Source organism: Osmerus eperlanus, chromosome 18 (assembly GCF_963692335.1).
Source record: "Osmerus eperlanus chromosome 18, fOsmEpe2.1, whole genome shotgun sequence".
Taxonomy (NCBI): domain Eukaryota; kingdom Metazoa; phylum Chordata; class Actinopteri; order Osmeriformes; family Osmeridae; genus Osmerus; species Osmerus eperlanus.
Genome location: NC_085035.1, coordinates 6,673,529 through 6,697,473, shown reverse-complemented (window position 1 = coordinate 6,697,473; position 23,945 = coordinate 6,673,529). Strand labels below are relative to the sequence as shown.

The window sequence follows — 23,945 nt, the reverse complement described above, 5'->3', positions numbered from 1 at the left end:
TTTTCTGAGAAGCTAATCAGAGTCAGCTTACTTTTTCTAGAAATAGTCAACGCCAACATGAATGCAGATGGAGCGGATATCATAAGAAATAGATAGACAGCAGTGTCCTGGCTGATGATGTGAGAGACATGCGGACATGCACAGGGCCTTCTCTTTCTCCCCCTCTCCCACTCTCTCTGCTCTCTGTCGCACACACCAATTCAATGTTCAAGATCCCACTCTTACCCAACACATGTTCTGTGTTAGCTTCAGATGTCATGAGGCAGTTAGTAATAGAGACCCATCCTGTTCTTCAAATCTATGAGAACATTTAAAGTAACTTAAAAATATAAAGATTATGAGATTGAAAGGGAGAAAATTTATGGGGTTATAATGTTGTATTGGTCATTCTTACTGTCATATTCACATTGCTTTGATGTTTGCTTAGAAAATCTATCAAGGACGTTTTGATTGCTTTGATGGAAATGTTTTGAAACTGAACATTTTTTGTATTAGAAACTGATGGACACGATGGAGAAGGTATTAGATCAAACTAAAACATCCAAAGGAAAAATACAAAATTTGAACAAAACCTGCAATTCTGTTTGTGTTGATGGTGGTGGAGACTTTGGTTGAATTTTCTGAATTGATCCTTATTTTCTGGGTGAAGATTGAGCAATGTGGATTTTGCGTATATGTCTTCATGGACTTAATGTTATTGTAATTTATCAAAGCAAATGGGGAAATTCTCAACAGACACACAGCCAACTATTTTCCATGGAAATAACATTCCATGGCAGATAACATGACTGATCACCATGGGGACAACAGGGTTCCTCTTAACTGTAACAACTTTCAGATTTTCCATCCTTAAGGCTTAATTGATGGCATACCTTCCTGAACAGAAACACCAGGAATGCATCCAAAGGACTTACTTGAATAACAGCTTCCATTACTTTCAGGGAGCTCTTTGGAGTAGGTAGAGTAGGTTGCCATCAGTCATAGAACACTTAAATATTAACATCTTATTGTTATTCAATTGAAGAATAAGTAACACACATTTAAATTAATGAACAACCTCAAACTCATCAGTTGGTCCCAACTAATCCTTGAAAGACACAGTTTAACTAAGTTTATTATTTTGGATAAATATAAATTCTTTATCTTTGGTTCATTCTCACTTGTTATTACATTTTCCATTTGAGTGTGGCGTATGAGACAGGGACAAGTTCTGACATCTCCTTGTAGACCTTCAGGCATGCAGAGCTTCTCTGAGTTGTTTGGGTCAGTTTTTGAGTATGTTTTGTGGAAAAGTCTGCGTCAGTAAAGCACAGGCAGAGTAAATTCTTTGACGTCTCCTTTAAGAGATCATTGTCCTTATTTGTAATGGCATCTATACCAAACACATTTTTGATAGGTTTTAGTTGAACTAATCTCTTTCTTTCCTTTTTTCCATTCATTCTCCTTTTTCCACCCTTGGAATGCGATGTATGACGAGTGTTCCTCCCCCCCCCCCCCCCCCCCCACCCGCCACCCCCCTTCGCAGACAAGAGCAAGGGAGAAAGCCTGTGGAGGAGGAGGGGGCCTGTGAGCAAGGGAGTGTGTGTGGGAGGGAGGTGGGGAGGGTGGCGGGTGGACGCACAGGCAGGGAAGTGTGCTGCTCAGCTGCCCAGACTCCAGACTTTTGTGTTTCCCTTTCCTCCCAGCTTTAAAGCCCTTAGCCCACAGCTCCCTCCTATTCTCTCCCCTCCGCAACACCAGAGGACTGGATAACAAAGACCTCCCCTCGCTCCTGCTGGAGTGGAACAACCAACCACACCTCCTTTCAGAGACTCTTCCAGACAGAAAGGCGCAGAGACGTTCGGACTGTTGGACAACCACATGTGCGGGTCATATGCTAGATACAGGGAGGGAGTGCACTTACTGTCATCTTGTATAGACTGACTGGGGTTGGGCTGGGAGAAGGTCTTACACTACACAACAGAAGTTTTCTGCTCGTCGTTGTGTCAAGGGGAACTGAAAAAACACGGACCTATTTGGAAATTGTGTTCTTTCACATCTACTGGTTTTGAGGTGCACTGCTGGTGACCAGCCCCATCCTGATCTGGTCCCTGGGGTAGACTTGTTGAAGTGGAGATGAGGGTATCTGGGTTAGCCCTCTGGGCCTGTCTCGCCTTGTTCTGGATGCTGATCGGTGCAGAGGAGAGACAGCCCTCCAGAGGCTTGGCAGCCAGAGGTTTACCAGAGCATGGCATTGGAGAGAAGGATGTTGAAATGAAGGATGAGCCTGCTGCAGAGGTGGTGGAGACCAAACCAAAGAAGAAGAAATCCCCAGAGGAAGTCGAGGCAGGTAAGTCGTGACTTCCTACTTCTTTTATTAATCATCTTTATCTGATGCTCCCTTGATCTCTCTATTTCTTGTCCTTTGCATTTCTCTTTCTCTCTCTGCGTCAATCCGTCTGTCCCGCTTTCTCTATGGCACGCCCAGAGCAACCATCAGCATGGTGCTCTCCAGCTGTGTCAGATGACTTCAAACACAGCTGGACTTCTTCACTCAAACATATGTGGCCCAGACCCAAGGCTTCTCCTAACTAGGATAAGACCCAGAGAATGCTTTGCAAAGACGCTCTCTTAACCCTTGTGTTCTCTTCGGGTCATTCTGACCCATCAGTCATTGTTACCCACCGTCGTATTGTGACAACTTTACCGCATACAAAAACAAAGTGAAGCATTTTCTTTTAACCGTCGGGCTGTCTCAGACCCTCCACATTGCGAAGGTTAAAAGAAAATGATTTTTATTTGTTTTTGTATTGGGTAAAATTGGGTAAACACAACGATGGTTCGTTATGAACCTTTGGGTCATGTGACCCGAAGGCAGCACAAGGGTTAAAAGGGTCTCTCGATCTCCTTTTCACGCGTCTTTTTTTCTCTCCCCCCTGAGTATGTGTGTTTATGTGTGGGTGTGGAGAGCAGTTCCAGAATAATGACAGAGGCTATGTCATAAGTGATGGTTTAGAGGGAGCTCTCTCTTTACACCCTTCCCCTCCTTTCCTCTACTTTAACCCACAGCAGAAGCCAACAGACCAAAGCTGAACAGAGAGGAAAACATTGCAATCAGTCAAGTCAGGCAACAAGTATAACATTTGTTTTGTGTTTGGTTTTCTTCATCTATCTGTTGGTTATCCTCATATCCCTCCCCCATTGCTTTCGTTGGAAGGGAAGTTGGTCATAGAGAAAACATACCTATGCCTTAAAGTAATTTTCCAAGCTCTTTCCGGCACACAGTAAGAGTGTGTTTTCATCTTGACTGTGCCATTGAAATGTTTTATGTGTGTGTTTTGTAGTGGAAAGTATCCTGGTCCAATCCTTAAGGGTCTATGGGTAGAGTTGTGTACGGTTTCAAGCAAGCCTGTAGCAGTGATTCAGTGATGACAAGACTGTGACTAGTTCTGGTATACAATCAGAGTTTTTAAATTCTTGGTAGGACTGATAAACTGGCTGCACTCTACAGTACCAGTGAACAGTTTGGTGTATTCAATTTTGTGTTTATTACAGTTTTCCTCAATTGCTAAGATACTTTAAAGAAACTGGGATACATCTGATAATTTTATAACCCAACTAGCACAACATGGTTCTTTTGATCAATAATCATCTTTCACACACAATGCAAATGCTAACCACATGTTAACCAAAGTTAAAACATTTGGTCTCAATACAATTCACAATTCACTGGCATGACTTTGAAGCTCTTGTGACTGTGCTTCATTACACAATTGTTCAACCAGCAATCAGCACCTGCAGTACAGGTACATCTTACAATGCGCCATTACAGTGAGGAGACATGAATGGCATTCAATGGCTTATACTGTATGTCTTATTGCAATATACGTATACTAAGTTGTATATTTGGATGAAGGTGTGATTTATTTTGGGTGTGAAGTCTGTGTTCCAGTTTGGGGCTGCATGTTAAAACATTTAAAAATAAATTCATATATGAGAAACAGCGCCCCAAATTCTTGTCTGAACTTCCGCCTCACCGAAGGCGATTGGCTGGAGCAGGATTGCTGGAACCTAATTTTCTGGAAAGTAGAGGGCTGCTCCTATAATTATAAATCACTAGCACTGAGGTGAAAATTATTGGCCAATTGTACCTGTACTGTTTTCTTAAAAGTGTATTTATTAATGATAAAATGTGCTCAAGAAATCAAGATATATATTTTAGTTCATTAATTTGTTGCTTCATATTTACGGTCAATGATACATTTGAGAAAAGTACAAACATGCCCAATCCCGGAAATATTCCACCTTAACCCTACACAGACACAGAGACGGGATTCAGGACAGAGTCCAAAAAAGGCCCTGATGTGCTGTGTGGGTTGGTAGATTTTCCAGTGCACGAAGCAATAACTCAAGCCAAATAGCAGTTTCCAAAACCATTCATGAGTATTTGAATTAGGTCCCATAAGAAAGACAGCACTGGCAGAGAGTGACACCCACAATATATTTATATTAGCTGTTTTACAGCAGAAACTACAACTCAAAGAGCTAGAATTCATATTCTACCACTATCATCTACTGTCAAAAACAAATACATAAATAGGTGAATAGTGTGCTGAAAATGACAGCTGTATGAAAACTAAATTAACTTATCGTCTGTGGATGGATTGGAGAGAGACAGCGAGGACAGAGAAAGCTTTAGTTGTTTTATGGTGTCATACCTGAGTTATGGCCTGATGTCATTAGAGAATGACATCAGGCCGGCAGAAGTTCTGGATTCAGTTGAAGTGACAGAAAACAGAACAGGACTGTGTGTTTCTGACTTGTGTCAGACTGGTAATTACACAAGTTGAAGTGAGAGTGTTTTTGCTAATCCTAACACTTATAAATATTTTGTAAAACAAGTCATCATATGATTATTTTTTAACTTATATTTCATTAAAGATATGAATATAGACTATACATTATGGTTACATTAACTACCACATATCTACATAACAATACCTAGCTTTAGTAGCAACATTGTATTAACATAGAGTAGGGACTGCTTTGTAGTTACACTTTATAACAGTTCATCTGTACTGTTTTTACACAAGTGAACCTTGGAATGGGGGAGGTTGGGCTTTGTTTTGCTAACATAACCTTCAACTGTCCTTTTACAACATCCATTTACCCCACACACCCCGACCCCATGCTGTGCCTTCGTACACTTTTGTAATAACCTATACCGCTAACCGTTAATACAATTTAATTACATAGAAATTCCATTATACCTCCAATGTCTTTACTGTTGGTTTTGTTATGTAGTTGGAGGATAGTTAATGAAACCTCAAACATAAAGTGTTGCCGGACAAACCAGTTATGCACGGGATGGTCCACAATTAAATTAAAGAAATAATCCTAAACATGTTTATGGTCTGAATTTTAAATGTAACCTGTGTGTAGCCTGAAACAAAAACATTGCTAAACCACTATAAACATTACAGTAAGAGCATTACAGTGTTTACCAATTGCCAGTTGGTTTGAGTTTGGCTGATTGTTTGGTTGCAAAAAACAAACCAGTGACTGGACCGAACCTGAGTCAGACCCAGACCCAGAGTGCATTGCTGTGTCTGTGAAACTTTCTCAGTGGGAGAGGAGGAATGTGTTCAGGCTAGCTCATCCTAGCCAGGAGCAAGAGGGAATGTACGTTTGGAGACGGATAAAATGATAAAAAGTGTACTCTCTTTCTCTCTTTCTCTCTCTCTTCTCTCTTTCTCTCTCTTTCTCTCTTTCTCTCTTTCTCTCTTTCTTTCTTTCTCTCTCTCTCACTCTGTCTTTCTCTCTCTCTCTCTCTCTCTCTCTCTCTCTCTCTCTCTCTCTCTCTCTCTCTCTCTCTCTCTCTCTCTCTCTCTCTCTCTCTCTCTCTCTCTCTCTCTCTCTCTCTCTCTCTCTCTCTCTCTCTCTCTCTCTCTTTCTCTCTCTCTCTCACTATCTCAGATTTGCAACCTTGTTCATTCCCTGACCTATGTCTCTTTCCCACTGAATCCATCCTCAGCCAGGGCAAAGAAAGCAGCAGAGAAGGAGGCCAAAGCAAAGAAACAGAAGGCCCCAAAGCCAGAGAAAAAACCCAAGGCGCCAAAACCCACCAAAAAACCCAAACCACCAAAACCCACCAAGAAGCCGAAAGCCCCAAAGGCCACTAAGAAACCCAATGCCCCTAAGAGCACAGGGGAGAAGGACGAGGGGTTGCGACCAACCCCCAGGCGGCCCAGTATGGAGGAAGAGGAGGAGAAGCTCTTGATAGAGCTGGGCTGGGACAAACGTATGTATGAAAGAGAAAGACTCATGACAATAACATCCAATAATATTCCCCCAGCAGTGTCTCTGCAATCTCACAGTTTTTGTCTCCTTTATGATCCAACCAGTGTACCCAAAGCAACCTGAGAAGAAAGAGCCCTCAAATCCAGACTTGAGTAGTTGAGTAGACATATGTATTTACAGAACCTATACTGGAAATTGTTAAAACCATGAGATCAGAATGACAAATGACCTAGTATATGAGCTAAGGTTTTTCCTATGAGTCAGCTCTACTCACGCCAAAACAATTTTGCAAGCCTAGTTCTTGTTATTATTTTTGATTTCCGTTGAAGTCCATGTTGAGACAATTGTTTCATATCCAACTCATGTTTTCTTTTCTTACTTCTATCAAGCCGACTCCAAAAGACCTACAGTCCCCACCAAACCCCTCACTGAGCATGATGAAGATTACTGGGATGCCAGACGTACGTTTATTGAATTTTTTTATGCTTCAAACCAGTAGACAAAATCTCATCTCTGTTGAGCCAGCACAACATGTCTGGCCTCTCTGCTTCTCTCACAGATGAGGTTCCGGGACGTCAACCTAACAAAGAGGTCACAACAACAGAGGTCATCATGTACATACCAGGTGATGGTCATTCTCTTGATCATATACTTTCACGTTTGCCTCACACCATATATTTGATACTTCAAAATCTCTTTCTCTTTTAGAGGAGACCACCGCCATCCCTTTTGTAGGCCCCTGGTATGAAGAATACGATTATGCTGACTGTACGTTCATTATTTACATTTGAACTGTTCATGCCCATGTATTCATCATTCTATACTACTGTTGCTAATGATGAATTACAGTGTACCTATATACTGTATATAAGTTGGCCTCCCTACTAAAGAAAAACCCTACCATGTCTATTTTTACAGTGGCAGCTAAGAAACTGGAGGAGGAGGCTGAAAAGGCTCGCAAGGAGAAGGAGGAGAAGGGTCAGAATCACTTTATCTGTTCTTTGGCGGAAAGACTGCATTGTGTTGCAAAACGGCATAGTCGCACCCTCATAGCCATAGATCACTTCACGAATAAGCTGGTCACGAGAGACACAGAAAGGTAGAAATATATAGAGAGTGTGAGAGACAGAGAGAGAAGGATTCGCTGTTGCCACGTGGTGGGTCCCTTGATATCATCATGGAAAAGAAACAATGTGGGAGGAGTTAAGAGTATGAAGATCTGGGGGAGGAAGGATGTCAGGCTGTGTTGGCCTTGCAGCATGTGGAGACATTGTCCTTCCTATACATTTAACAAAAAACTGCTTCTGTGTTAAAAGGGTGATGTGAACTGTATCAAGTTGACGTGTTACACTGCGAAAATAAAAATAGTTTTTGCACAACTTTGAACAATGCAAGCTATGCTACGCTGAATGACAAAACATTCTGCTTGCAAAGGGTTAAGAGTCTGCTCAGCTTATCAGCCTAGTCTTATTGGATAAACTGACCCATGTGTTTGAGTTGAAAAACAATACGAGGTATTTGGGATGAGAAATGAGAAAAATGGTAGTGCTGCCCAGTGAGAGGCCATATGGAAGTGTTTCATGTGCTGGATAGGACGAGCCAGAGCCATGTGAAAACATGCTTAGTCACATATTGTTTTCCCATCATGCTCCACAGCCGAACGTCTCAGAAAGAAGTGGGAGGAGGAGGAAGAGGAGAGACTGAGGCAGACGCCAGTCTATGTTGAGCCAAAAAGTAAGAGAATCATCGCTTATTCACAGAACCTTCTGTATGAGTTCCACACCTGGAGTCAAATTCAAAACTTGATATAGTTACATTAATCATTTCACTTTCCTGCTCACAGATGAAGAGGCTTTTACTTCTGTGAATCATTCAATGTTTTCACACTGATAATGATTGCAAATGGTGAACTTATATGGTTCTCATTATGGTTGTGATCAGGCTTACGGTAAACAGATGGTACAAACATGAAGTAGGCAGAAAACTGTTAAAAGTGGGACGTGTAATGGCTCCAAATCTACTGTTCGAAGCCATGCTTTCTGTCCGACACTTTGTGGGGACCTGAGTTTAGTTGGTCTTGATGACTAACTCTAAACTAATACAGAAGACATCTAACATGATCTCTCTGTTCTTTGAAAGTTCAGATCAGAGACTTTACAGCCTCATTAAAAGAAAAAAGAATGTTGTGACTAACCCATAACATCCCCCACACAATAAAATAAACCTTTCATTCACACACAACATGTTGACAACACATGAATGCTCTGGACCAAAATGCCGTCACTGTCATGGAACATTCTGGGATAGCTCACAGAGTTTGTCCTCTTTTTGGATTATTTCCACTCGTTATTACTCCCTTGCTTAGGGAAACTACACATGTGAAACAAGTGGATAAGCAAGAGCGGAGAACATGTTTACACTTTTCCAACCATGGAAGAGCCAAGATTGCCTTTTTAAAAACAGGGTGTTTTCCCTGTCTCCCCCTTCCAGAATGTCCCCCTCTGGGCCTTGAGTCCCACCGTGTTGAGGATGACCAGCTGCTGGGTTCCTCTCATTCCCACCATGGCCTATCTGCTCAGAGGGGACGCCTCAACATGCAGGTCAGTTTTGTCATCTAAATTTTTTTACCATTCTTATCATTTCAGATATGTATTCCGTATAACTATACTCAATTATTTCTCTTCTCTTCAGGGCTCTGGTGATGATGAGAGTGTGTATGGTGGAGCATGGTGTGCAGAGTCTGAGGAAAAGAATCACTGGTTTGAAGTGGACGCACGCAGAGAAGTGGAGTTTACTGGGGTCATCACCCAGGGGAGGAACTCAGATCAGCAGTGAGTCCTGTGAACATCCAGTGTGGATGACTACTGTTCCATGGCATGGTTACCCCATTGTTAATGGAAAACATGTAGAGCGGAAGAGTAACTAGTCCACACAATTATTAAAACATCTTTGAGTTAACAAAAGATCAAAGGAATATGGCTCTGAAGTGAAGAATAAGTTTGTCACTAAAGTCCTTGTTTCCTTGTTTCTCTTTCTCTCTCTCTACGTCTATTCCTTTCTCACAGTGATGATTTTGTGTCCTCATACTTTGTGTCATTCAGTAATGACAGCCGAGACTGGACAGTGCTTAACGATGGCTATGCCGAGTGGGTGAGTGCTGTGTCATATCTGATAAACAAAGAAAATCTGATTGCGTACATTATATATGCCAATCCCAAAATATTGCAAAAAGACACCATTTGTTAGAATGACTGACATATATACTGTATGTCTTCTGTGTGCAATGGTCTCTAATCTGATCCCACTTTTTTAATGCGTCCCCTCAGTTGTTCTATGGGAATGTCGATAAGGACACCCCAGTGACAATACAGTTTGATTGGCCAGTGGTGGCACGTTACATTCGGATCTTGCCTCAGAGCTGGAATGGCAGTCTGTGTATCAGGGCTGAGATCATGGCCTGCCAGCTGCCTGGTGAACACCATTTACCATCCACCATTTCTACACAGCATCATCACCTTCTAAATAGTTTTGAGGAGAGAAATTCATGAGAAGTTTATGATATCCGTATCTCCAACAAACATACCCATCATCTCTTTTCCCTTTTCATGATCTCCATTGCCTTGGTCCTCACAGGTAGCTTCCACAGTGAAAACGAGGTGAAGGTGTCAGATGACCTGGACTTCAGACATCACAACTACAAGGAGATGAGACAGGTAGGCCAGAACCAGACCAGTTCTTCATAGGCCTTTATGTCCTGTAACATTGGTTTTCCTTTCACCCCACTCAGCCTACAGCACCTATCCCCTTTGTTCATCCTTCCTCATCTCTTCTTCAGATGATGAAAGTTATCAATGAGGAATGTCCCAATATCACCAGGATCTACAACATTGGCAAGAGCTTCCAAGGCCTGAAGATGTATGCCATGGAGATCACCGACAACCCGGGAGAGCATGAGACTGGTGAGGTCCCACACACTTTATCACATCCATCCCACTCGCTGATAAACTCCACGTGAGGATGTCATTGACTTCGACAGGTGAGCCGGAATTCCGCTACACCGCCGGTCTCCATGGTAACGAGGTGCTGGGCCGTGAGTTGCTGCTGTTGTTGATGCAGTTCCTGTGTAAGGAGTACAACGATGACAACCCCAGAGTGCGTCGTCTGGTGGAGGGAGTGAGAATACATCTGGTGCCCTCTCTAAACCCAGATGCGTACGAACTGGCATACGAAATGGTATGCTGGAATGCTGGAAAATGTCATTTAAAGACAAATAAGTGTATAACAAAAAATCTAAACATCTACATTTAGTAAATATGTTTTTTTGTTGTCCTTTTTGTTGTTTGATTAAATTGAAAATAGACTGCTCTCTACTGCCCTCCAGGGTTCAGAGATGGGAAACTGGGCCCTTGGCCACTGGACTGAGGAGGGATATGACATCTTCCAGAATTTTCCAGATCTCAACAGTGTTCTCTGGGGGGCAGAGGACCGAGGATGGGTCCCTCGCATCATACCCAATCACCACATACCCATACCTGAAAACTTCCTCAATGGCTCTGTAGGAATTTTTCTATGTTTGATTGGAAACATTCAAGAATCCAAGGATTGATAATGTTACATTTAATGTAAATTCATGGTTTATATTATCTCATATTATATATTGTCTTTTCCCTTTTGTATGTGTGTGTAGGTAGCCATTGAGACTAAATCCATAATTTCCTGGATGGAGCGCACCCCATTTGTACTGGGGGCCAACTTGCAGGGGGGAGAAAAGGTGGTGGCATACCCCTTTGACATGCAGCGCCCACCCAAGGCTCTTGGGGTGGGTTCACAAACAAGGATGAAATAATACTGCCATTGACCTCAGGATTCTGGGTGAACTGTTAAATGTGATATTTCACCCAACAGCTTTCTAACACGGCCTATAATATATATTTTGGATTGTTGAATATTACTTTGTATCCATCTTTTGTGTAATAACGTTGGTGAAATGTGTTAGATTCAATTTATCGTTGCATAGTCATCTGGACAGCGGGCCGTTGTGAATACTGTACCACACACTGCTGCAGGCCTCTGGGTTGCGTCAGGGAAGACCGGTAATTGACCATGAGATGAATGAGGAGACATGGGCTCGGATCCAGCGGCAAAATAAAGAAGGGCTGAGGGAGACAGCGGATGACACGATGTTCCGCTGGCTGGCTATGTCATACGCCCACAGCCACCTTACCTTGACAGAGACGTACAGGGGGTCTTGCCACACCGATGACTTCACAGGAGGACAGGGCATCGTCAACGGAGCCAGCTGGAAACCTGTCGTGGGAAGTGAGTGTCCCCATGGAGTTTAGGTGTGTGTGTGTGGGAGGGGGTCAGAAAGAGCTCCACTGTGAGTCATGTGCTTTTTATCCATCTCTCTTCTACCAACCGCAGGTATGAATGACTTCAGCTACCTGCATACCAACTGCTTTGAGCTCTCCATCTTCCTGGGCTGTGACAAGTTCCCCCACGAGAGTGAGCTGCCTCTAGAGTGGGAGAACAACCGCGAGGCCCTGCTCTCCTTCATAGAGCAGGTAGGAATAGACAGACAGGACAATATTAGTCTCATCTCATTGTATCTGTATGGTAGTAATGTTTGGTTGTTTGATCACAACCATGTCTGAGCTTTGATCCCTGAGATACTGTTTCCTCTGCCAGGTGCATCGTGGGATAAAGGGTTTAGTGAGAGATATGGAGGGGAACCCTCTAGCTAACGCCACTATCTCTGTTGAGGGAATCCTGCATGATGTCAAAACTGGTATGTCATCTCTGGTAACACTTTACAGTATGGCTACATTAATAAACAAATGAATGCACGAATGAACATACCGATACTCATGTTCATCTATGTGTTAAAAGAAAATCTGAACTTTCTCTCTGCTCTTTCCTGGGATGTTCCTTCCTGATCCTGTAGCTGCAGGTGGTGATTACTGGAGGTTGTTGAACCCTGGGGAGTACCGTGTAACAGCCCGTGCCGACGGTCACAATCCCCAGACCCGACTATGCATGGTGGGCTATGAATCTGGAGCCACTTCCTGTAGCTTCACTCTGGCTAAGTCTAACTGGGACCGCATCAAGCAGATCATGGCTCTCAGTAAGAAGCCCATAAGGCTTGTTCCCAAAGCGAAAACAAGCGTCATCAGTAGTGGTATCATCAGCAGTGTGAGCGCCACAAGGACGGACACCGTTGGGGTGTCTACTGCAAACGTCAACTCCCAGAATGCAGAACGCATCCGGCGGCTACGACTGATGCGTTTGCGCAGGCTGCGGCAGCAGAGGCTACAAGCTCACCTCACCACAACTGTTGCTACAACAACCACTACAACAGCATTCACAACAACAACACAGAAAGAAACCACAACTTCCTGGTATGATTCATGGTTTCCTGTGGAGAGCCTGTCTAAAGAGAGTCCAGTAGATGGGATCCTTCCTGAGTCACAGCCCACACAGGACTACACCTTTGAGTACACGTTTGATGAAAATTAAAGACCACAGTTACACAACTTACGATATCCTTACTACCAATAGGACCAGTTTATAACGTTGTCCATACTTAGACAAGGCGTTTCATTCTACTGTACCTAATTTGACCTAACATGCCGTGTATGAAAGTAAGAATATCAGTTATTATTACAGTATGTGCTTAATTTTTTATGTCTTAGTATAGCCAGTGTCTATTCTGAAATATATTTTTAATGCATAGAGCATATCTGGATGCAGGAGAATTCTCTGCTGAGCGGGGACCTGGCCACAAACCCACAGGTGGAACAATAATGATGCATGTTCATGACAGGGGAATGAGTTTGAATAAGATCCTTTCAAAATAAATGCAGCTAGAAGTATTTGAACATGATCGCTAGTCTCAGATCCTGACATGATGTGTGAACAAATCCTATTAAAATGAATTTTGTAAAAATCTGCCTATGCATTATTATATAAAGCATATAAGTACAAAAAGATATTTTATCAACAAGAAACATCAAAATCATGCAAGTGTAGTGTGGGAAACGTAGCGCCTATGACATGTTCCTGGTATACATAACGTTTTGCATACTAGTGCCCGTTTCCCCACTGTATATTTCAGTCTGTGACTGGTTGCTAGTTCTTCTAGTAAAAAAAACCTGAATGTGCTTTTTCATGTAGACTTCCCTATTTATAATCAAATAAAAATGAGCTAAATAGTGCAGTGCCCATGGTAGTACATACACCTCCGTGCTTGACTGAAGGGATGGTGTTCTTGGGGTCATAGTCAGCATTTCTCTCCCTCCAAACACGGCGAGTTGAGTTGATGCCGAAGAGCTCCATTTTGGTCTCATCTGACCAGAGCACTTTCTCCCAGGCCTTCTCTCAAACCATTAGATGTTCATTTGTAAACTTCAGACAGTCCTGCCATGTGCTTTCTTGAGCAGAGGGACCTTGCGGAGGCTGCAGGATTTGAATCCATTGCAGCGTAGTATGTTGCCAATGGTTTGCTTGGTGACTGTGGTCCCAACTGCCTTGAGGTCATTAACAAGCTCCTCCTGTGTAATCAATGCTGAGAAAATTGTTTCCATCACACCAGCAAAAGATTTGAGAGGTGAGCTGCAACAGTAGGCTACACAAGCTATCATGATGATATCTCCCTAATTAATTACTTCCTGAGTTATCATTCAACTAAAAACATTTATATACGTGTATTTATAACGTGACTTATTCATGTTTCTTTTTATTTATATAAATAATTATGTAAGCTATTAAATGTGTATTTAGCCTGCCTCTGCCATCTTGTCCAGCACCAGCACCAGCACCACCCATATCCAGGGGCGTCTTAATAGCACTTGAGGCCCCTGGGCTATGGACTTTTTTTTCATTTTTTGAGGCCCCCCCACACGCTAATCGCACAATCGCACGAGTTGCTTGTGTTGTTATTTACATTCCGTTGCACGGTTTAGGCTGAAATTCAGTTTTTGTGGCAAAAAGTGTCTTGTGTCAACGAAGGGAACTCAGTGCTAGCCTACGTCACAACGTCAGCACACGTTAGCAACGACGCATGGATACAACGTGCATTAATGTTGCACAGCAAGTATCGTATCGTGCCGTGGTGTACTAGCAGCATTATACATTTAAACAATTCAAGACTTGCATGTACAGTAAGTAATGTCACAATAAATTATGTATTTAAACTCAAGCTTGTGTGGTGCGTCGCTGTATTCAATGCCACAGCCTAAACTTTATGTCAAAAGAAACGTTAATTTCTGGCGCATTCAAACAATCCCCTCGGTGAAGTTTGGCTAGCAACAGCAGCTAGGCTACAGTAGCTTGCTTGTAGCACAATTCAGCTTCTCCACGCAGGGCTCTAGACTGAGACCAAAAAGTCGCGTTTGAGGGCATATTTTCAGTTAGCAGATGGTACCGTTTGAATCGCGATTCCATCTGAAAAATACTGCCGGTGACAACGTTGTTAGAATAGCTTGTCTCAAAGAGGGTTCAGCTTGTTTCATATTAAATGGACCCATCTGCAACCGACGCAAGCAAGCACACCCTACAAATTGTACCCTCTCTAGTTTTTGTTACATGTTGTTACATTTTGTTTAGATAAGGGGGAGTGGGGGGGGGGGCCTCCCCTGCCTCCACATACACCAGATGCCACTGTAGAGCAGAGTAATGACACCGCGAATACGGACGTTTATCATCATTATTATTTTGTATTATTATTAAGAGGCCCCTGATTGGTCGAGGCCCCGGGCTTAAGCCCAGGTAAACCCGTGCATTAAGGCGCCACTGCCCATATCCCCCCTCCTCAAAGGTGTCCCGGATTATGGCACCCAAATGTTGACAGGTATGACCATAGGGCAGGGGTCACTAATTGGCGGACCGCGGTCCGGTTCCGGACCCAGGCGGTTCCCTATCCGGACCCGGACCTATAACCGATATATTATTATGGAATGAATTCATTTTGACGGAACGTTTCCATTTTAACCGGCACATCTTTTTGTTCCAACTAAATGTGGTTTCTATCTTACTTGTCCAATACAAAGGTCCAATCAGGAGCTTTAATAACTGTAATCACCATGACAACTCACTCACTGAAAGTTGGTTGCAACCTCTGTGGGTCAGGTTGTGTGTGTCATTCGCAACAACGCAGGCTAATCGATTTGCTAACAGTACCTGTTTCTTCCTTAGCGAAAAACATGGCGTGCTCTAAACCCGGCGAAAATCCAAATCCAAAAATACCTAATTTCAGACAAGTATGCATTTGTGCTGCCGGTGGGGCGCACAAAACCGATGTGTTTAATGAGACGGTTGCCCTTGTCGTGGTAGCTAATGTGAAACGTCACTATCATTGCCGTGGGAACTAGGAGTGCTGTAGCACCCCCTGACAGCACGAGAATTTCCAATGATATGACTTTAAAATTCACCACCGCGGCACAGCCCAGCCCCGCAGTAGCGGACTGGCCATCGGGAGCACCGGGAGAAGAATAACAATGGAAAACCAGGCTAAGAAACGCAAGGGTGGGGCTGAAACATTGAGACAAAAAGACATCACCTTCACTAGACAAGGTTTTACCAATTGAAAAACGGCTATGTTCATTTTACATAAAGCTCAAAAAACTATTTTGTGCTCAAATAAAGGCAAAAAAAATGGTCTTGCGTGCTACGCGCGCTCGCATTAAGTATCCTAGCGTTCTCACGAACTAGCATCACATCAAACAGAATGTGCATGACCTATTTTTACTCCCAGTCCATCCCTACCGCCCCGCAACATTAAGAACCCCCCCCCCCCCCCCCCAGCAGCACCCCCCTGATAAAATATCCTATGTTCCCGCGGCTATGGACACTATGACACAAAGCATGGACACTTTGAACAAAATACCCCCAGAACTCTGAGGTAAGGACCAGAAAAATAAACCATAATTGTTCCGGACCCTGGACTGAATGGACATTTGGTTAGTGGACCTTTTGGGTTTCTAATTGAGTACCCCTGCCATAGGGTATGACCAACGGTCACCCTAAATCCACACTCCGGAGCAGAAGGTGGCAGTAATGCACAAATAAATTGGATTCCAACCGCCGTAAACAAGAGGAAGATGAAGTCCAATCCCTCACCTGCGTCTTTTTAACTAGCTAACTAGTTAACGTGGCTGGAAGCTCTTTCGTTTGCTTTGAGTCAGTTGCTAGCCTGACTAGCTAATGCTAGATCATGGAGCTAGCTCCCTTGCTAGCTAACGCTCGCAAGTGACAGGTCGCTGGCTTCTGAACGCAAAACGTTGTACTTAGCTAGCTAGCGTGCTAGAAGTATACTTATTTAGTCTTGATTTTGCAGAGCCTTGGATTGAGTTAGCTAGAGCTACTGTAGCGTTGTTGGTGAGCTAGGTTTTCCTTTCCACCGTGCCTGGCTAGCTAGCTGATGTCGGGCTAGTTAGCATAATACCTGTCATCGGTACTGGATTCTGCAGGAAATGGTAATTAATATTAATATTAAAAATAACTAGCCTAGCTAGACTAGGTACTCTAGGCTCAATAGAACTAGCTAGCTAGACTAGCTTTACATAGTTAGAGGTAAGACAATTTAGAAAGGGCTCAACCTGATCACGTTAGCCATTCGCTCATATGTTGTATTTGCTAGCTCTTTTAGCTTTCTAGCGCTGGTCAACGTTTACTATTTTACTACTTTAGTGTCATATTTTTACAATCGTATGTTACTACAGTATAGACAGTTAATACATATGTGCTTGTAGCCACTTGTAGCTATGGTGGCTAGACTAGCTAATGTGTTGACCAACGACGTTAGCTCTTTCGGACGTATTTTGAGTACTGGTAAACTAATACTCAACTATCAAAATAACTAGCTAGAAGCTACCGTAGTCAACATGAGTAATTCTAGTACTAGTACAGTAACGTGTATGTTTTCTATCTAATGAATCCGAGTTTCATTAGCTAACGTTAGCTACCAAGTTAGTGATTAGCTAGCTTGATAGCTAGCTGTTATTTCTGTGGACGTTAACTAACGTTAATGGGACAGCAATTATGCAACATAGGCTAGCCTTATTTGTGCAATAATTGTTCACTTTCCAAGCCAACATGACCATAACTAACCTAGCTCAGAGAGTTAGTCTAGCACTAGCTATGACGTGTCAATATTTCCTTTGCTATACTTGCTGATTGTTGCAAGCTGGCTATTCTAGCTTGCTAACGATCCAAGCAAAATTATAGACATCTTGCTAGCTCACCGTTCAGATCAAATAATTGTCCAAACTACTACATTGGACTAATTGTCTGTGACTGATGACTATTCCCTCTGCATCTTTTTATGCAATATGCTAGCCATTCATTTAGGAATTCGTTTGTGTTGTAGTAGTAGCAGCAACAACACTGGTTACTAGTTGTGACATTATGTACAGAATATGTAACTTATTTAATGGGTAATTCTAATAGTTGTTCTTAATGTTCCACAGGTCGACGCTCTCATGTGCCCATGGAGAAGGCGGCCTTCGAGGGGTGGCTGGAGTCCGTCTCCACCTCTTTCCTTGCGCTGAGTGACCAGCAGCGCAACCAATCCCTGGACCACCTCATCTCACTGAGCGGTGCCGTCCAGCTCCGTCACCTGTCCAATGGGCTGGAGGCGCTGCTTAAGCGTGACTTCCTGCGCCTGCTGCCCCTTGAACTCACTTTCTACCTGCTGCGCTGGTTAGACCCACAGACCCTGCTCACCTGCTGCCTGGTGTGCAAGCAGTGGAATAAGGTGAGGGGCTCATTTACAGACAGGAGTCATCTTTTCAAACAGAACATGGTTGCATAGAAAGTTGTCCCTGCATCATTATTAGTGGCCTTTTAGTTTTCTGTTTTGCTAATCTTAAGGCCTATACAGAGAATAAGCCTCACACCTGGCCGGAACAGCAACGCAGAAAGACACTTGCTGGTATTGCTCCTACGTGATTTGAGGAAGAGCTCTGCTTCCGTTGTTAAGCTAGTGTAGGAGTCTGGCCCCTTACATGTTTCCTGTGGGTCTTCCCTGCAGGTAATCACCGCCTGTACGGAAGTGTGGCAGGGTGTGTGCAAGGACCTAGGCTGGCGGATTGACGAATCCATCCAGGATGCGTCCCACTGGAAATGTGTCTACCTCAAGGCAAAGCTGCGCATGAATCAACTAAAGGACCAGGAGGCCTTTGAAACATCCTCGCTCATCGGCCACAGCGCCCGGGTCTACGCGCTCTACTACAAAGACGGCCTTCTCTGCACAGGTATATCCTAGACTCGAGCTTTGAATCTGCTCAATTTTGCTCAAATAATTGTTGGTACATGCTTCTCTCATCCATGTGTTACTTATGCCAAAGTTGTGCGACAGGTGGAATTCTGAACTCCTGGATTGATACATTTTAGTAATATGTGAAGGGACAGCATTCTGTAATTGTCACCTGATCTTGTTGTTTGTAGCTCTAAATACTTCCTTTGGGTCATTTTCCCTTGCCACAGGTCCCTGTGGGGCTAGTTTCTGTGTTTAATTTAAAACCATGTGCAATGCTATTGACTGGATACATCTGGTAAGTCTTTCAACAAATTGAAATAAAATCTATTGTGTCGTAGGCTCCGATGACCTTTCAGCCAAATTATGGGATGTCCGCACAGGCCAGTGCATCTACGGCATTCAGACCCACACCTGTGCTGCGGTGAAGTTTGATGAGCAGAAGCTTGTGACTGGGTCCTTTGATAACACCATCGCTTGCTGGGAGTGGAGTACTGGGGCCAAAATCCAGCAATTCCGTGGTCACACGGGGGCAGGTGGGTACACTGCACGACGGTACTCGGAGACATCAAGGAAGGGGAGGATCATGTCAGAGAGAAGGGACTGCAAACCTCCACGTTGCCTGGTGGTTCCTAGAGACAGCTGCTTCCGTGCTGATCTATAGGTTATGATTGACAGGCGCACATCATAATAACCCTCTGTGATTTTATGCATGGGAGCTGATATCCCAAAGCAGCTTCCATAGCCCGGTTGCAGAGACATTCCATTTCTACTAAGAATATTAGGATTTTGTCATTCCTGCGTGTGGTCTAACCTGTATTTGACCTGTGATGCAGATCACTAATTTGCACACCCAAGAGTTTCCACACTAACAAGCGATGTGCCCTCTGGTCCTGGCAGTGTTCAGCGTGGACTACAATGACGACCTGGACACACTGGTGAGTGGTTCTGCAGACTTCACTGTGAAGGTGTGGGCGCTGTCTGCTGGCGCCTGCCTCAACACGCTGACTGGACACACGGAGTGGGTCACCAAGGTAAAGGAACTCCTCAGAACCTTGCCATGTCACGGACCACTTATTGAGTGGATGCTGTATCTAAAATATTAGGTCCTTGCTTCCCCATGAACTTCTCAGGAAATGTTGGATCAGGAATATTCAAACTCTGTACTACTTGCTGAAAAGAAAAACATCAAGTGGAAGTCTTTTAGAGCCGTTGACCTTTGATGTCCTTTTGCAGGTGTTACTGCAGAAGTGTGAAGTAGAATCGATGATGCATAGTCCTGGGGATTATATCCTGTTGAGTGCTGATAAGTATGAAGTCAAGGTAAATTAAAAAAATTATATATTTTCTCCTTCATGCATAATGTGTATTATGGGTGCCTGTACCAGTTAAGGCCTCGGTAGACTCCAGTTTCATACATGTACATACGCAAACGCTACACATGCGATATTGTTCACATACTCCACAGCGTATCTTACCTCTACATCAGGGGTGGACAACCCTGGTCCTTGAGAGCCGCTGTCCTGCGTGATTTAGATGTTTCCTTGCTCCAGCACACCTGTTCCAAATGAATGGGTTGTTATCAAGCTCTGTAGAAGCTGGGTAATGACCATTCATTTGAATCAGGTGTGTTGGAGCATGGATACGTATTCTGCTTATGCACTGATGGAAGTGTTTGGTCCGTCTCCATTAACGGAGTGATTAATTTCAGTTGAGTTCTGGATTTGTACAAGTATTATCAATCTGCAGATTGGGAGAGAGAACCAGACCTCTGACAATAAATGACAACACCACACCAGGCTTAGGTCTCAATCATGTCTCTCCCAGGACCATCTTTTATAGGGCACAAAAATGTAAACCTAGATAGTGACAGTCAGGCAGTTATGGTGTTACAACAGTCACAGATTCACAGCTCCCAGCCCATGGTCGCTCTCAGGGCAGAGAGCTCATAGGTGGAATAATCACAAGACGTTTACACAGTACTTTCTCCTGACCCCGAACATCTATTCAACTTGACACAGACACAATCTACTCTTATCAATAGCAAACGCACATGAGAACATACTTACCAGTATCCAATGACTAGTTCTATTGATAAGTGGAAGTTATATTTATTAGTGAAAAATGTAAGGACACAGGAAATCCCAATTTCTTCCACAGCATTACTCAGCGTTAAGTATTTCGGCTTTTAGTAGAGAAAAGGAGAGCCCTGCTTTGTCTTGTGTAATACGAGTTGTCCACAAGGTGTCCTTCTTGGCACAGTTTTCCCCACAAACCTGTGTCTCTGCCTTTAGATTTGGCCTTTGGGGAGAGAGATCAACTGCAAGTGCTTAAAGACCTTGACTGTGTCAGAGGACCGCAGCGTGTGTTTACAGCCACGCCTGCAATTTGACGGGCGCTACATCGTCTGCAGCTCTGACTTGGGCTTGTACCAGTGGGACTTTGCCAGCTTCGATGTCCTCAGGTAAATAAGCCGTTGCTGGTGGTATCATAAGCTACAGCAACCACGTAGATCATTTGATCATTCATAGACATGGATCATTTGATAAACCAATGAAGGGAAATGTAGTTGTAGTTTAGGGGGATAATGAAGTGTCACTCAAAGTATTTAAATTTAAGGGGCTTTTTGTTTTTTCCGAGTGTTGAACATTCATCTTCCTACTCTTGTTATATTAGTAAGAAAGCCATGCATAAATGCCAATTTATTTCTTTTTTTGCCTCCATTCTCCAGGGTTATCAAAACACAGGACCCCGCCAGCCTCTCTCTGCTCAGCTTTGGCGAGGTGTTTGCCCTGCTTTTCGACAATAGCTTCTTGTATGTCATGGACCTCAGGACAGAAACTATCTCAGGCCGGTGGCCTCTGCCTGCCTACAGGAAGTCCAAACGAGGCTCCAGCTTCCTGGCGGGAGTGACTACTTGGTTAAATGGGCTGGATGGCATTAATGACTCTGGGCTTGTGTTTGCCACGAGTATGCCTGACCATAGCATTCACTTAGTTCTGTGGAAAGAAAATGGATAGCGTGAAAAGATATCACAAAACCTATATTGCTAGGTTGATTAAAAAACCGCCATGTCTCTGGTGCTTCAAGTTCACAGACCCACAAGCCAATTTACATAATGCATGGACCAAAGTGTATTTTATATATATATATATGAATATATATATTATGATTTTTTCCCTGCCCCCATTTTATCTTTTCACATGCTCTCATACACAAATCATGCAGTTTGCTTGGGGAAAGAGCCGAGTTGAAATGCAATCTGTTGGGGACGGCACCACCGTGGGGCATATTAAGGCGCTGCTACATATGCACTGAGAAATGGAGTGGGGAATGCTATACTAAGAAGCACTTCAGTTAAGTTCATACCAAGCCATCGGTCCACCAACCTTGAAGACGTTGGAGGAATGAAGATTTACCAAATGAAGGAACACATTCAAACTGCATGGCTGACAAGGACTTATCAACAAGTGGAGACTGTAAAATGACGTACCGTTTAAGAAGTTGCCCGTTATAATATATATACCAGATTATTTTTTACGTTAAACAGGGTTCTTAAAGCAGCTAAGTGGGAAAGAGATGCCTTAAAACAAAGTAGTACTTTGTTAAGGAAGTACGTCATTAAGGACGTTTTTGGCACAGTGTGTCCTAGGTTTTTACACTTACATCCCCATAGCAGTTACATTTTGAAATGTTCAAAGTGGTTTAGTGCATTGGCCTTTTTGTGCCATGTGAAGCATTGTTTAAAGGTCCTGTGTAAGTATTGTAAATGCTTTTCTTGGGGGTTCTTGTTTTAAGAAGTCGATTTAAGAAGTGGGTGATGTGCCTTTTTAGTTGATTTTGATCATTCATCCAGAGAAGGACACACACAGAACCATAGTTTCATGATTTCCTAGGAATATTGCAATAAGGGTGACTGTATTGCGATTTAATTTTTTGATTGTCCATACTTACCACACTATAACCTATGGTGTAAGATGTATTTAGTATCTTACCACTATATATCCTGTGAATCAAGTTTCTAGTAAATTGCTTTATTGAATTATATTCTAGATCAAGTGCAGTTACAGGTTTATTTTTGTAAACATTTCGAGGTTTGCACAGGATTTAGAATATATAATTTTTTTTGACCCAAAACTCAACGATATATGACATGTCTCATTGCAGAAACAAAGTTGAGCACTTGAAGGGACACCCCCAAGATTTTGACAATGTATCTTCATCTTGCTTTCATGTTTCCAACTGTAGGCCAGGTACTTGAGAGAATTTTTTTTGCCTCGGGTTAGCATTTTACCATCTTGCAGTGGAAAAAATGGTTATGACTGTCTTGCATTTAAAACAAAAATACTGATAAGACTGAAGATTTTGACATTGCAAGCACTGCTAAAAGATAAATGTGTGTTATATATTATTATTATTTTAAAAACAGCAGATGTTTCTGCACTGTGCTCAAAAGACTAATTTTCTATTATACAGCATCCAATATCAGCAGTCAATTCATTGTCATGTTTAGGCTGCAGTGCTATTCACTAACAAAGTTGGAAGGTTCTCCACATTGCTTGTGTTATTCTCAAAAACGTGCCTCTTTGTGCAACCGAACGAGTAATTGCAAAATCTACCAAGATGAAAATGCTGAGCTGCCCGTTAATGTTTTCTTACAAAACAGAATTATTCTCAGAGTATATCCCTGGTTTATATTGTCTAGCCCATTATCAGACATAAGTTCATAATGGTATATTTTCATATTGTGGTTCTCACTGAAATACACGTAATTTTAAGTACGTAAGTCATAGATAAGTTTGAGCAGTCAGGGACGACATCATTTCCTTCATCAGGTCAGTCTTCCCATGTTGAAGCTAGGTGAAAGTAGTGTGCATGGTAGATGTGAATGATTTAAAACCAAACCCTTACAAAGAGACACAAACCATATACTGAAGTGAACAAGATTTTCTTCCAGTCATTGTCAATGCCTTTTTGTACTTTAGAAGAGAAAATTGTCCGGGAAAACTTTCTTTCGGATCCATTGATGAAAGTTGGTGTAAGATAGCGTTTTCATTTCTCTAGCAACGCACATGCACTGCCTCACTAACTATATTGCACTGTAACAGACGCTCTAAAATTACTTGCATCCATTTACAATAAGCTTACTTCAGATATGTTGGTTGTATATAACGTTGCAGTCTTTCTAAATAAATGACATAGCTAACTGAATTTGTAGTCATTATGTTTAGAGACCAAAGCTTCACCATAAAGCCACGCCACTTTTTCATCTTGGAATTGTTTTCAGAGAGAGAGGTCATATTTTCAGTAAGTCCTTTTTTGACATTTAAGATGTGGTGGATTTGTGAATAGTGACACAAAAATGTAGGCATTGGATATCAGTATTTGCAGAATGTTATATTTAGCTATTAAT

The 23,945-nt window shown here is 42.8% G+C and overlaps 2 protein-coding genes and 1 non-coding gene across 3 annotated transcripts; all 3 read left to right on the top strand.

Annotated features, from left to right (window-relative positions):
- Positions 1-1,668: 1,668 nt before the first annotated feature.
- Positions 1,669-13,237, top strand: aebp1a (AE binding protein 1a). Its single transcript, XM_062484202.1, has 21 exons — positions 1,669-2,329; positions 6,014-6,280; positions 6,384-6,434; positions 6,669-6,740; positions 6,839-6,904; positions 6,988-7,047; positions 7,198-7,257; positions 7,936-8,013; positions 8,770-8,879; positions 8,971-9,110; positions 9,345-9,429; positions 9,606-9,750; positions 9,913-9,992; positions 10,115-10,243; positions 10,321-10,512; positions 10,661-10,834; positions 10,967-11,098; positions 11,346-11,598; positions 11,704-11,843; positions 11,968-12,067; positions 12,224-13,237. The coding sequence occupies exons 1-21, from the start codon at positions 2,116-2,118 to the stop codon at positions 12,793-12,795; spliced, it is 3,120 nt and encodes a 1,039-aa protein (XP_062340186.1). The 5' UTR covers positions 1,669-2,115; the 3' UTR covers positions 12,796-13,237.
- A 3,048-nt stretch (positions 13,238-16,285) lies between these two features.
- fbxw2 (F-box and WD repeat domain containing 2) lies at positions 16,286-23,743 on the top strand. Its single transcript, XM_062484769.1, has 8 exons — positions 16,286-16,751; positions 17,745-18,031; positions 18,308-18,530; positions 18,874-19,068; positions 19,433-19,566; positions 19,769-19,855; positions 20,827-20,996; positions 21,264-23,743. Exons 2-8 carry the CDS (start codon positions 17,765-17,767, stop codon positions 21,550-21,552), a joined length of 1,365 nt encoding a protein of 454 aa, XP_062340753.1. The 5' UTR covers positions 16,286-16,751; positions 17,745-17,764; the 3' UTR covers positions 21,553-23,743.
- LOC134039110 (small nucleolar RNA SNORA84) lies at positions 19,153-19,296 on the top strand. Its single transcript, XR_009932744.1, has one exon. It is a non-coding gene; the product is annotated as a small nucleolar RNA SNORA84 (small nucleolar RNA).
- Positions 23,744-23,945: the final 202 nt, after the last annotated feature.

Coding starts and splice junctions, on each gene's coding strand:
- aebp1a (XM_062484202.1), top strand. CDS start 2,116: ATGAGGGTATCTGGGTTAGCCCTCTGGGCCTGTCTCGCCTTGTTCTGG. Junction 2,330..6,013: donor CCCAGAGGAAGTCGAGGCAG/GTAAGTCGTGAC, acceptor ATCCATCCTCAG/CCAGGGCAAAGAAAGCAGCA. Junction 9,430..9,605: donor ACGATGGCTATGCCGAGTGG/GTGAGTGCTGTG, acceptor GCGTCCCCTCAG/TTGTTCTATGGGAATGTCGA.
- fbxw2 (XM_062484769.1), top strand. CDS start 17,765: ATGGAGAAGGCGGCCTTCGAGGGGTGGCTGGAGTCCGTCTCCACCTCT. Junction 18,032..18,307: donor TGTGCAAGCAGTGGAATAAG/GTGAGGGGCTCA, acceptor TCTTCCCTGCAG/GTAATCACCGCCTGTACGGA. Junction 20,997..21,263: donor GCCAGCTTCGATGTCCTCAG/GTAAATAAGCCG, acceptor TCCATTCTCCAG/GGTTATCAAAACACAGGACC.